Source organism: Oryza brachyantha, chromosome 1 (genome assembly GCF_000231095.2).
Source record: "Oryza brachyantha chromosome 1, ObraRS2, whole genome shotgun sequence".
NCBI classification, from domain to species: domain Eukaryota; kingdom Viridiplantae; phylum Streptophyta; class Magnoliopsida; order Poales; family Poaceae; genus Oryza; species Oryza brachyantha.
Genome location: NC_023163.2, coordinates 8,515,369 through 8,529,355, shown reverse-complemented (window position 1 = coordinate 8,529,355; position 13,987 = coordinate 8,515,369). Strand labels below are relative to the sequence as shown.

The 13,987-nt window shown below is 40.9% G+C and overlaps 2 protein-coding genes across 2 annotated transcripts; one reads left to right on the top strand and one right to left on the bottom strand.

Annotated features, from left to right (window-relative positions):
- Positions 1 to 5,809: 5,809 nt before the first annotated feature.
- On the top strand, positions 5,810 to 11,981 carry LOC102700278 (ATP-citrate synthase beta chain protein 1). Its single transcript, XM_006644040.2, has 17 exons — positions 5,810 to 5,912; positions 7,594 to 7,705; positions 7,793 to 7,895; positions 8,079 to 8,144; positions 8,229 to 8,352; positions 8,610 to 8,744; positions 8,919 to 8,979; positions 9,067 to 9,143; positions 9,538 to 9,693; positions 9,785 to 9,913; positions 10,022 to 10,154; positions 10,257 to 10,384; positions 10,483 to 10,588; positions 10,681 to 10,757; positions 10,856 to 10,926; positions 11,070 to 11,354; positions 11,530 to 11,981. The coding sequence occupies exons 2-17, from the start codon at positions 7,606 to 7,608 to the stop codon at positions 11,603 to 11,605; spliced, it is 1,827 nt and encodes a 608-aa protein (XP_006644103.1). The 5' UTR covers positions 5,810 to 5,912; positions 7,594 to 7,605; the 3' UTR covers positions 11,606 to 11,981.
- LOC102717668 (probable pectinesterase 55) lies at positions 11,828 to 13,629 on the bottom strand. The gene is given in 4 exon segments (XM_040522738.1): positions 11,828 to 12,291; positions 12,382 to 12,830; positions 12,833 to 13,115; positions 13,376 to 13,629. Coding segments are annotated over 4 exon segments (1,146 nt in total). The 3' UTR covers positions 11,828 to 12,131.
- Between the last annotated feature and the right edge of the window lie 358 nt (positions 13,630 to 13,987).

Below are 13,987 nucleotides of genomic sequence, written 5' to 3'. Positions count from 1 at the left end.
GTGTCAAGACAAACGACGAGGATTTTTGTCAAACCAAAGAAAAAAATAGACCCTACCAAAAAGAGCACCAATAATATTGTTTATAAAGACATCATGGACTTATAGGTAATGAGGATATATTTTTTTAATTATTTATATACAATGTAAAATATGAAATTTATTGGAGCCACAAGACTTTACGTTTATTAATGCAACAAATATTTATTTATTAATTTAGAACTAACCGCTGTCATTTCTTTTTTAAAACAAGTCCGAGCCATAGATGGGTACTATGTGATGACAGCCTTCAGGTCAAATATGGTGTAGTGACATTAGTTGTGGCATACCCACTTTTAGCACCTCTTGGCATATGCCGTTTTGTAACAAATAGATGGTATCTATCATATTTTTATTATCATTTCTGCACGCTCTTTGTACTACTCTTGCTAATAATGTATTTCTTTTGTTGTTTGGTGTGTAATTTTATATTTAAAAATGATACTTCAAACATTGTTATTTTATTCATAAACTATTTTTTGTTTGCAAATATGTCATTTGGTCACACCCTATCGATGGATCAACAACAAGTGAGCTGGAGCCTATGACACGCCAGCGGACAAAGGTGAGATGACAACCGGATACACAACAGCTAGATTACACTTGGGCTAGGGACGGCATGCGCCGGTGGAGGTGAATAGGTGATGCGGCAACCAAGCAGTGGTGGAGCTAGGAATTGAACCCTGTGGGTCAAGTACTACTGGTTTATATTTAAGTTAGGTTATTTTTCTGAATTTACATGCGAAAATTAGGTCTATATGGGTGTTTTAAAAAAGTATAGGTCAGGTGACCCCATATAGCATATGCATATATCCATCACTGGGAGGCAGGATAGCGGCCAAGCAGTACTATGGCCAAGTTGTTTTTTGTGTTTTTACATCCCTTTTCACTTGAAACTCTCTTGAGATTTTTCTTCAATCTCTATGATACATATCTTGATGATATTGCTTGATACAGGATGATGCCTATGATTTTTTCCATTCATTATACTCGATGATAACCTGCAGATAGTATCGATGATAACTTCAAGTATCGTGAAGATACTATGAAACCATCAAATATAAGTGTGGTATTATTTAGTTCCATTGTTTTAACCATAAATATAACATCACACTTATATAGAGATACCATGATATCCAGTGCACCATGGAGATGCTTTTATTTTTTATTTTTGCATGAGTTTTCCTTCTCATGTGTGGAACTCTCCAAGATTTTCCGTGAATATCTACCGTAGCTTGATCACGATATTTTTGATATCCTTAATATATATCTTGAAGTTTCATAGATAATTAGAGAAACCATGGTTTCTTCGAGTAACAATGTAGTATCATTTCTCAATTATAAACATAACAGCAAAATTTTATGGAGAGATCATGATACCCACGTACCATGGTAAAGTTATTTTCTTTTCTTTTTGTGTTATTTTCTTCCTTTCCATTTGAAACTCTATGGGACCCTGCTGATAATACATGAAACAGAATATACTTAAGATTTCTTTTTAATACTCGATCATACCTCTGTATGAACCTTGAGAGGTATCATGGAAATAGCATGAATCTTCAAGTATAATTGAGTTTCATTATGTAATCATAAATATAATATCAAAGTTTAATAGAGATATCATGAAACAAGATACTATAAAAAATTATAATGATACTTGATGAAATCTCAATGTACAATAAATTTCTAATGCCTCAAGATACAGTGTGCTCATATTCCTTTTGTCCGGTTCAACCTAGCCAAGTATGTTCACATGTTAGCCAAAGCACAGTGCAGGCATATCCTAGCACGCAAGTACGCCCAAGTGCCTAACCAAACAATCAAAGAGCTTACATGGCTTAGTATCTATTTTCTCTATTTTATATTATAAGATTTTATGATATTGTCTAGATTCATATGTGTGCTAATATAGACACATATACAAAGCATATACATTAATATATGAATGAATTTAAACAAACTCAACAAGTCTTATAATATGAAATGGAGAGAGTATTGATTTGTACGCCTGAGTTCTTAGAGTCACACGTGTAGCAATTTAAGAAAACATGTATAGCATGTCTATAAACTGCAACGTATAAGGATGAAGATACCACGGGCTAGTTTCTATTATACACTAATGATAATATACTAAACCATTTGACACATGGCACCATTATGCATGGTTTTGCTTTTTATCATTTTTTTATAACTTAAAATTTATTGACATACGTCACTGTGCTCGTAACTAGCTGATTAATTATCATCACCATTCTCTCTCTTTTTTTGTCCTCTCATGAGACATTTCTTTGGACTTGCTTTGACTTGAAGGCTCTGCAAAAAAAAGTTCACAGAAAAGAAAGCAGAAAGGGACTGTAGTATTGCTGGTAAAACAACCAAATGGGGTCCATGCATGCCAACCAGCATCCAACCAACTTATAACCAAATATTCCAGTGAGAAATGGGCAATAATTAATTAGGTGAGGGTCTGAGGGAGCTAGCTAGAGCTAGCTGATCGAATGATACGTGGAGCTGCATTGCAAAATACTCCCTCATCTTTTTCGTTCGAAGTAAATGTTTAATCATTCGTCTTATTAAAAAAAATAAATTTATCGATTATTTTATTATAATTTAATTTATTACTAAATATATTTTAAACTTATTTATAATTTTATATATTTATAAAAAATAACTAAATAAAACAAATAATCAAATGTACATTTAAAAATTAAAAAAAAACCGGAATGAGTACTTGTACAAGTACAACTACTGATTCTGTTGTGAGTTAGCGTCGAGTTAGACAGACAATCAGCCTGCTGTCTCTCTATCTATTTTCTCTATCCACCACATTAACAACCAGATTGCGACACTGCGACTGCTATGTCGCTGTTCAAAGTTTTCTGTTCGGTCAGATTTGCATTGTTCTTAACGAAAGACCGGCCGGTTTGATTAGCTAGCCTTTCAACCAGGAATGAATTCCAGCAGAGCCGAACAAAGGAAAAGACCGGACGGATGTAGCCTAGTTGCAGTTTATTATTATGGTCAGCTTCAGCGCTGGTGGGCACCAGGGAAATGAATTGGTTGTTATGGACGAAAATTGTACTGGATCGGAGTAACATCGTGGTATGGCACCTGGTTTCCTTGCTTCCTTTCAATGCCAATGGGAAGAATTTTTTTTTTGTTATCTCTGCGTAGTCGTCCATCTCGAACTCATATGGAGATCAAGACATTGTCTTAAAAAATATCAGGAGATCAAGTAATATGATTGTCACAGGAGCAGATGGTTCATTGCTACCTTCACTTTAAAATATAAACATTTCTACGTTATTTAATAGAGATTAATATTAAGAAAAAAGACTATGTAATCTCTTAGTAAATGAGAAATGGATGGATGTATGATGGTTGTTAAGGATAAAATGATAAGAGTTTTGAATAAGAAGGGATTGACATGAAAAGTAATACTATGGCCCTGTTCGTTACGGAAAAGGTAGTAATATATTAGTATATGATTAATTAATTATTAAAAAATAAAAAATAGATTAATATGATTTTTTAAACAAATTTTCTATAGAAAAATTTTTAAAAAATACACCGTTAACAGTTCGGGAAGCGTGCGCGCGAAAAACGAGAGGTGTTAGATACCTTATGCAGGGTGGCGAACACAGCCTATGTATGGTTAGAAATACTTATAATTGAGGATAAGATTTAATCTTAAAATTAATTATGTTTTGGATCTGAGGGGGTAAGCAAGAGTAATGTGCTATTCTTTTCAGTTTGATAATTCTTATCGTTTGAGACCATGATACAGTGTTCTAAATATATCTTTGATCTTGATTTTCTATTAAAATATACACTAAAATAAATAAATATTTATTTTTATTATAGCATACTTTATAAGTCATTTATACATGTCGTCACAGTGTTTTTAAACTAAATAGTTTAAAAATTATTAATAGTTAAAATTAAAAAAATAACCATATCATCGTTATTTAAAACGACAAGAATTATGGAATTAGATGGAGGAATTGGTAATTGACCCAGCTACCTCGACCCATGCTAATAAAAATTGCATTAAAACATTAGTATTCGCAGGCACGTACTCTACCTGCGCGATGGGCACCAAACAGACCGCGGCAGAAGAAACACACACACCCCCATGCCGCCGGTGACGGTGACGATGCAGGTGGCTGCTGGTAGACCCACTGCCAGGTGGGGCCCACGCGTAGACCGCAGCCATCCACCCACCCACGCACGCACGACGAGTTGGTTGCAGCCTCGGGATCTCCACCCAATAATAAAGGCCGCGGGACCCAACCCCGTCTCCGCTCCGGCCACTGACAAGCGGGCCCTCCATCATCCGTCGCCCCCTGGGACCCACGTCCCAGAGAACGGTACCAGAGAGAGTGCGCGTGTTGGTTTGGTTCCGCGCGCGCCTAAAAACCCTGACCAAGGCACGGCACGTGCCGCTCGTCCGCCCGCGCGCGGGGGGATGGATCGGATGGGCGCAACGCAGGGAGCGCGCCGGTGTCGCTCGATGGAATGAGCACGTCGTTGCGTGACGCTGGCGGTGGGCCCTACCCCTGATCCGGAGAGGACTGGCTGCCTCCGGTGTTCCTCCCGGTCCGCCCATGGCGATCCTCTGCGTGAACTTGAAACCTATGTAAACCCGATGCATAGACCACCGATGCGTTATACTCTCTGCCTTACAATGTAATTATTTATAACATTAGAATTATGTCTTAAAAATGATTTTAAAGTAATTTTACCCTGTATTAAATGTCACATTAATTACTTCTTACTCAAGATTCTTTCTATTTTATCATCTACATATCTTTTCACTCTTATCCATTAGTCATTATTAAATAGCCTATAGTATTTTTTGTCAACTCTAATCCATATTAAATAATCTAAAAATGCTTATATTTATGAGACGGAAGCAACAACAGCCCTCTGAACACTATGAGAACTAACACCTCCATGTTAGCACCCTTAAGACCACATGAACACTAAAACACATAAATTAAGAAAAAAAAGAAGACCACCAAAGGACATACTGTTCCAGAATAGGATAGGTGTCACACCTAGGTATCAGGTTTGATTCACAAGTGTATCAAGTTTGTTATTTAGATGTCAGTTGTATGAACGATATACTCTTTTATATCATTTCAGTTAAAAATATAGAATTTGGTACATTTATATATGTAAATAGATGATTAAAAACACATAGTAAATACACAGCAGGGAAACATATGGTTTGGAAGAGAGAGAGATACATGAGACAAATTTTCAAATGATAAACTTATGTAATTAGAGTATAATCGGTTTTGCGTGTCGACTCATTGCACCTTGCTGGCTCTTAGGCCACCTTCAATGGGTATTTATAAGTTATTTATAAGATATACTATATAATTTTTAATAAAAATAAATTGTAGGGTCATTTGTATTATGAGCTACTTAGCTAAGAAGAGCTAGACCATTGAAAAATTGTCTTTTAGAATGCTTAGAGATAGACTATCTCTATTATTAGAGGTGACCTTATGAATGCTCTTATGTGTACTTATCCTATTTTATACTATAAGACATTTTTGCTATACATTTGTTTCCGGACAATAGTACAATGGTAAAAAGTGTTTTACTACTACTCGACAACGGTACAGTTGTACGGCTCATGGACCCGGTCCATCGAGACAAGTGGTCGCGGCGGCGTTGGGCTGTGGGTAGATGGCAAGTGCGTCGCCTACTTCACATCCTCCTCCAACCCCCCGCTGCCCGCCCCGCCACTATAAAGCCCTCCTCCGCTTTCCGCCTCCTCCCCCGTCTCCGATACACCAGATTTTAATTCCGTTTCTCGCCGGAGAATTCCGCCTCCCCCGTCTCCGCCGCCCTCGCCTCCCAAGGTGAGCACCTCCCCCCAGCCTCACTCACGCACGCACGCGCGCGCGCATGCCCGCCCCTGCTCCTCTGCTACTGCGTTGGCTGCTCCTCTCTGCAGCGGCATTAGCTCGAACAGCTGGTGGTCCGGGTCGCCTGCGGGCGGGTGCGCGGATCTGCTTGAGATCTGCTCGCGCGGGGGGCGGGATCGCTCGTCCGCCTCGCGGGGATCTCGCTCGGTGTGTAGTGGAGTGGTGGTTTAGCTGGGTTTTTGGGATTCGAATGGCGTGTCTGCTTACCGGGGCCTCTTTGTCGTGTCTGATCTGAATTCCACTTTGAAATGGCGCGATCCTGGCTTCGTATCGAGTGGGGTCTAAGTCGTTGTGTTGTGGTATCAGTGGTTTTACGAGCGTTTGTGGCGTACTGGGGATTTGGAATCCTTTTTTTTGGTATGGATCTGGGGAGATCTCGTGGTTTGCTCATGTTGGATTCGATAGGTTTGGGAGTTTGCAATGGCAAGGCTAGAATTCGTGGGGTTTATAGAGCTAGGCTTCAGATTCTGTTCGGTTTGTTCTACTGTTAATTGTAGTTTTCACTGGGAAATGTTACTCTCATGGGTGCTTGGCCTTGGAAGTAAAAAAAAGACTGGATCAGTTATTCAGTTTGTTCGTTGTTGGGTATATTTGCTAGCTTTAGGCAGGTGAAGTGGAAAGAGATGATAATTAAAATTGGTGCATCATTTGCAGATCCGATGCTCTGTATATATTTGTTCTCCTTGATATGATATACTTGACTTAACCCGATTTCCCATGTTTGGTAGGATATGAGAGATATAGCTAATGCCTGATATTTGTAAACCAAACCGAAAGCTGGGCCAAGTATTTTTGTGTTTGACGTAGTCATTTTTTAGGAGGATTTTGTATTGACTGAGATTTTCGGCAGTTATTATAGATTTTAGCCACTTCTGTCATGATTGTGCATCTGAGGATGTTGAAAGCCAGTGGGTCTCATTTTGGTTCAATGGAACTGTAACACATAGTTTAACTTTTTTTTTTTTTTCCATTTGGCTTCTCCTGTTTGATGTAATGGAAGTATCACTGGTGATCTGAGTTGAGTTCTTCAAAATTCAGTTCTTCATAGACCATATACTGAGCACTGAGAAGTGCGAAATAGCTCATTTCAGACTTATTGTTACTGCAAACATTATCTATTGGTCATGACATAGACACTGAGAATTCTGGACTCACAAAAAACATATATTTTTTCAAATATTTTGTAGTTATGTTATATACATCATACCTGATAACTATGGATTTCCATAGTTGGTAGGAGGCTGTGATCTGTGTTCTATAGGCATCACACTCCGAATTATTTTTCTTACCTACTAGAGTTATGTCTCTAGGTCCTGTTTTAGCCATAAATTATTTGTGCCTATCACTCTATCAGTGGTCCGCCATGCATAACATATGAGTGTATCGAAGCATGTGAATATAACATGACAATGTTATGTCATTTCATAAGCCATGGCATCAATCTAAACCATATTTTTATTTTTTAGTAATCCTAAGTTCCTAACCTTTACTTGTTCTGATAATATGATTACAATGTGTTGTGGTAGTTTAAGAACTAAGAGGAGATTTGCGATTTATGATATCTAGTTAGTAGCTATTCATATTGTATATTAAGCTAATACCATTTCATTTGCAGGCGAAGTGAACCATGGCAACAGGTCAAATTTTCTCCAAAACTACCCAAGCATTATTCTATAATTATAAGCAACTTCCAATCCAACGGATGCTTGATTTTGACTTCCTATGTGGTATGTATTGTCCTTTCAAAACTGGCTAAACTGTTGCACAGTATTTCTGTTTTACTTCTTGCTTAGTGCCCTTGCTCTGTTTTATAGGGAGAGAAACACCATCTGTTGCTGGAATAATCAACCCTGGTTCTGATGGGTTTCAAAAACTTTTCTTTGGACAAGAAGAAATTGCCATTCCAGTTCATCCTACGTGAGTTCTTTGCTCATAGTATGACTTCATGCATACAGTTTTTTTACTGCAAAACAGTAGGGGAATCCCCTATGGTTATCATTATATTAAAGAAATATATTACAAAGTTCATGCGTTATCAACAGATTGCTCATTACAATGTTCATTTATAAACAATGTAGTTACTCATTTATCTTTTTGCAGAATTGAAGCTGCCTGTAACGCACACCCAACGGCTGATGTATTTATCAACTTTGCATCCTTTCGGAGGTTAGTTAGCATTCTGATATTCCGTTGAGAAACATACATGATCCTAGGACAATTACAATTGTTCTTTATTTTCTGAATTTGCAGCGCGGCTGCTTCTTCAATGTCAGCTTTGAAGCAGCCAACAATCAGAGTTGTAGCCATCATAGCAGAGGGTGTTCCTGAATCAGATACAAAGCAGCTAATTAGTTATGCACGGGCCAATAACAAGGTAGGGACTATGCCTTTTGTGAATTTAACTGCTTTACAAGCATGAAGTTTTCACCAGATTCTCACCACAAAGGTCTGACAATTAAATATTAATAAATTAGTTGTCTCCTTATAAACTAATTTGTGAACACAGTGACTGTTTTGCCCATTCCAAATATTGGTGTTGGCATTCTATTTCATAGCATGCCAGGCAACTAAGTTTGACAGCAGCCTTCATATTTCTTGTTTATTTTGCCAAGTAATTGTTGTTGTTTGTAGGTCATTATTGGACCAGCAACAGTTGGAGGAATCCAAGCTGGTGCTTTCAAGATTGGTGATACTGCTGGAACCATCGACAACATTATTCAATGCAAGCTTTACAGGCCTGGATCTGTTGGCTTTGTATCTAAATCGGTATGCATTTATTTAACCCTTTAATTTTTGTTACTGCAATGCTATCAACTTTTGATCTGTTAAATATCTGACCTGTTATTCTGTAACATATAACTTCACAACTTAGCTCTTAACATACATTTAATGCTCATATATAACCCAAATGACAAACTAAACTTGCAATTGCATTAACAGGGTGGCATGTCAAATGAGATGTACAACACCATTGCCAGAGTGACTGATGGTATTTATGAAGGTAACTGGTTTGTCCATATGCAAATATTTTTGCATTGAATTATCTCATGAACATTAAAAAGCTAAGATGCTTTTTTAACATTCTCAGGAATTGCAATTGGAGGGGATGTTTTCCCTGGCTCAACTCTGTCAGACCACATCCTGCGTTTCAACAACATTCCTCAGGTTTGAATCTTAACATTTAAACATCTTTATACACAAATATTATTGCAATCCTTATTGTAGCAGCGCATTTATCCATCATCTTTGTCATGCAACTCAGCATCAAGGGAATAACTAACGTCTTTCATTTGAATCAGTTAGATTTTAGAATTAGTTCTTTTGTTCACACTCTTTAGCTTCTATTTTTTTGGGACAGTTCCTTTACCATGGTCTAGTTCTATCTTTACTGCCTTTTCGTCCACTCACCCATATATCCATTTAGACATGAGGACTGTTCAGCATGCAAGTAATCTTTCCTCATAATGCCATACATGCATTTTATGTAACACATGTCTGGATTCCTGGAGCATTGCTGTACCAATAACATCTCATTTTGTATCGTATTTATTGGCGCTAGGTCAAAATGATGGTTGTTCTTGGGGAACTTGGTGGAAAAGATGAGTATTCACTTGTTGAAGCCTTGAAACAAGGGAAGGTTCAGAAACCTGTTGTTGCATGGGTTAGTGGGACATGCGCACGCCTATTCAAGTCTGAAGTGCAGTTTGGCCATGCTGTAAGTTTCAAAGAACTGTTCCTTTGGGCGATTTCTGTGTTGAACAATATTTTGAGCAAGCATAAATCTTGTTTATTTATTGGCCTAACAGGGTGCAAAGAGTGGTGGCGAGTTGGAATCAGCACAAGCTAAGAACCAGGCACTAAGAGATGCTGGGGCAGTTGTCCCTACTTCATATGAAGCTCTTGAAACTGCAATCAAGGAGACATTTGAGAAACTGGTAAGCGGTACTATTATTACATGTCATGGCTAGTGTCTGTCAAGCTTTCTAACCTTTTTTGAGAATTTGTATTATGAGTATCAAACCTCTGGGTCGATATGTTCCCAGGTTGAGGATGGAAAGATTTCTCCTGTTACTGAGATTACGCCACCTCCTATTCCAGAGGATCTTAAAACTGCAATAAAGAGTGGGAAGGTCCGAGCTCCCACACACATTATCTCCACCATCTCAGATGACAGAGGTTAGATTGGTGGCAACACATTTTTCTATATATTCTCTATGCGCAGTCTCTGTCATATTATCCCTATCAGAAAGTAAATATAGGTGCATTTTTGTGATACAGGTGAGGAACCTTGCTATGCTGGTGTCCCCATGTCTACAATTATCGAACAGGGTTATGGAGTTGGTGATGTTATTTCTCTTTTGTGGTTCAAGCGCAGTCTTCCTCGTTACTGCACTCAATTTATTGAGGTAAGCAATTTGCAGAATATGATATGGATAATGTATCTTTTGAACGATATTTATCTAGCCTTCAGTTGACCCTAGAAGGATTTAATGTGTCTTGACAGATGTGCATCATGCTTTGTGCTGATCATGGCCCTTGTGTATCTGGTGCTCACAATTCTATAGTTACTGCTAGGGCTGGAAAGGACCTTGTTTCCAGCTTGGTATCTGGTAAGCTTTTCTATATGTACATGCAAACATTGTCCATTCAGTTTGAATATACTACAGCACATGTTATGAAGATTACTATTGAAATATTGCAGGTTTATTGACAATTGGCCCCCGTTTCGGTGGTGCAATTGATGATGCTGCCCGATACTTCAAAGATGCATATGACAGAGTGAGCCAACTATTTCCTATCCCTTAGCTACATCACCGTCATGTTTCATATCATATGTAGCTTAGTTGTTCTAATAAGTATGCATCAATTGCTTGTAGGGTCTCACGCCTTATGAATTTGTTGAGGGTATGAAAAAGAAGGGAATCCGTGTCCCTGGGATTGGTCACAGGTATGTTATGTCTGTTTGCTTGACATGACATTCTCTAAGAATTCTTCATCGAGAAATAATTTTGAGAATATAAAAACCACTTGTTGAATCATACATTCATACTGTCTGGTCTTTTTCAAATTTCACTTGCCTTTCTTGATTAGGATCAAGAGCAGAGACAACAGGGACAAGAGAGTGCAGCTTCTGCAGAAATATGCTCACACACATTTCCCCTCTGTCAAATACATGGAGTATGCTGTCCAGGTTGAGACCTACACCCTATCAAAAGCCAACAATTTGGTTCTGAACGTCGATGGTGCAATTGGGTCGCTTTTCTTGGATCTTCTTTCTGGCAGCGGAATGTTCAGCAAACAAGAGATCGATGAGATTGTTGAGATTGGGTATCTTAATGGACTCTTTGTGCTTGCACGTTCAATTGGACTTATCGGGTGAGTCTTCCCGGCTTCTTGTTTCCTGTCTGTTTCAGTGGTCTATAAAATTATATGAATGTTATCTCTCGCTGCTACCTTTAACACAGAGATGGTATAGACATGTCATTTTTGTTAGTCATAGTTTCTTTTGTAATTTCCACATTGCTGAACCAATCTGTCGCTTGGTTCACAGGCACACCTTTGACCAGAAGAGGCTCAAGCAGCCACTCTACCGCCACGCATGGGAGGATGTCCTCTACACCAAGTGAAGACTCGATTGTTCTTATGTTTACCTAGGTATTCCAGCTTTGTACACACTTGAAAAGAAGTCAAGCGAAATTGCGTAAATGTGAACGCCAATGAAACTTGGGGAGAAGAATGGGGTCACGTGGCTGAGTGCTTTACGTTAGTTGCAAATTCAGATCTGTACCTGAGTTTTTGTCAAAGCAAGAACCATTAGGACATGAGGGACATTGGAAATTTACTGTGTCGTGTACTATCGATTTTCTCTTAACGAAAAAGATTTAGCTTGATGTTGGATGTGTTCATCAGTTGGAGAGTGTTGTAATGTTTGTTGATGTCAGTTTGTCACTCCGATAGGCATCATTTTTGCTAATAAAAATAAAATTTGCGTCTTTTCCTGCATCCAAAGTTGCTATCATGCAATCAATTACCAGCTCTCTGAGATGATTTTATTTGCGATCAATCCCGTGTCCAAGAATGCAGCAAGCAACCTGAAACTTTTTGGTCGCTGCCAAGCTAACTAGCGAGTTCCCATCGTTGGAGCAGCAGAGGCTACCGTGGCTGCGCGGCGAGCCAGCCGTCGCCGGAGACGTAGGAGATGTCGACGAGCTTGGCGAGCTCCTCCGCGCTCAGCGTCTTCTCCCATGGCACCCTCCCCGCCCTGTTCGACCCCGGCCCCGTGCACCCCGACTCCACCATCTCCAGCGTCTCCCTGCAGCATGCACCGGGGGAAAAAAAGTCAGCCAGTTCCGACCATCTCCATGCGGCGGCGAGCCGGCGACACGGCGGCGGCATGGCTCACTCTTTGCCCTTGTAGTCCCAGGCGTCCCAGCCGAGGCTGACGACGGCGGCGGACATGGCGGTGTGGTAGAAGACGACGCGGGCGTAGCCCCGCCACGCGCGGCCGAGGTACGCCGGGGTGGCGCCGCCGACCGTGCACGACTTGAACACGAATCCGCTCGTGTCGGACGCGCTGCTCCGGCCCTGCGCCGTGATGTACCCCGGCGCCGCCACCGGCGACCTCGCCGTCGCGATGTCGCAGCTCTGGAAGATGGACTGGCCCTCCCCGAAGATGAAGTCGACGGCGCCCTCGATGTAGCAGCCCTCGTAGTAGTGCCTCCCCAGCAGGTCGCACAGCGTGTCCTGCACCCCGACGAACCCGCACCGGTAGAACGACGACCGGTCTCCGGCCACCAGCGCCGCCACCGCCGGCGCCATCCTCCCCACCACGTCGTACGTGTTCTGCATCAACAACAACAAGAACGACGGCGACAAAACGCGCACTGTCACGACCACCTCGTCGTCATCGTCGTCGTGCAGCTGTGGTGAGCCGGAGAGACAGATCGACACCGACGACCGACCTTGAAGGTGATGTCGCGGGCCATGAAGTCGGCGGCGTACGAGGCGAACGTCGGCGAGTCGGCGGTGCCGGAGTCCCCGCCGCCGGCGTAGTCCTCCCACTCGATCGACGTCTGCTGCCTCCCCTCGCCTTCCAGCAAAATGAAGCTCTTGTTCGCCGGTATGCTCACCTTCTCCCTTCAAAATCCCAACGACGTATAACCAAAACCAATGACCATATATACCAAACCAACCATACTCACAAGAAATCTTCTTCATTCCCATTTTTTCAAAACAAAATCAACTCGATTCAAAAACACAAGACAGGATTGCACCTCTGATCAAAACGGTTGCTACACAATCTAACATGACTCCTCAGTAGTGCATCCGAAGAAGCAAAAATGCAGATACAAAAAACAAAAACAAAAAATTGTATTGCATTGCATTGCGTGGGTTACTTGTAGACGCCGGCGGCGACGTGAATCCGGATCCACTGGCCGTTGCCGAAGGGGACGGAGTTGATGGCGTCCTGGACGCTGCTGAAATCAGCGCCGCCCTGCTGGTTCACGAAGACGCTTCTCGCCACAGTGGCACCAGCGCCACCACCACTTCCTGCTGCTCCTGCAGCATGGCAAATCGGGGGGCTCACGGCCATGATAACTAGAGCTCCGATTCCAATGAGCAGGGCTATTATGGCCAGCGCCTGCTTCATCCTGCTCGGACAAACCGATCGATCGATCGATGCAGCAGCACTAAGCTTGATCTATGATACACGAACCGAATGAAAATTGCAGAGATGGCGCGTGGATCGCCAAGCAAGAGCAGTAATAATGGGGGCCGGATAATAATTGGAAGGATTATGATCTGTTTTGCTGGGTCACTAGTAGCCAGGATTTGCTAGGCAATCCAATTGCAAATATCACGTTTCTATATATAAGCTATCTCGCGTGATATTTTGTTTGCTTGTGATCTAGATGACAGCATCGCTAATCCTATCCTACGGTGCACAAATAAACTTGATTTACTCATTAGACAAAGCCAAAAATCCAATGGCTGAAATTATTTGCATC

Bases quoted from the DNA above. Each gene is read 5' to 3' on its own strand.
- LOC102700278 (XM_006644040.2), top strand. From the start codon at position 7,606: ATGGCAACAGGTCAAATTTTCTCCAAAACTACCCAAGCATTATTCTAT. The intron at 7,896-8,078 runs GTGAGTTCTTTG...ATCTTTTTGCAG, and splicing joins GCCATTCCAGTTCATCCTAC to AATTGAAGCTGCCTGTAACG. The intron at 10,155-10,256 runs GTTAGATTGGTG...TTTGTGATACAG, and splicing joins CACCATCTCAGATGACAGAG to GTGAGGAACCTTGCTATGCT.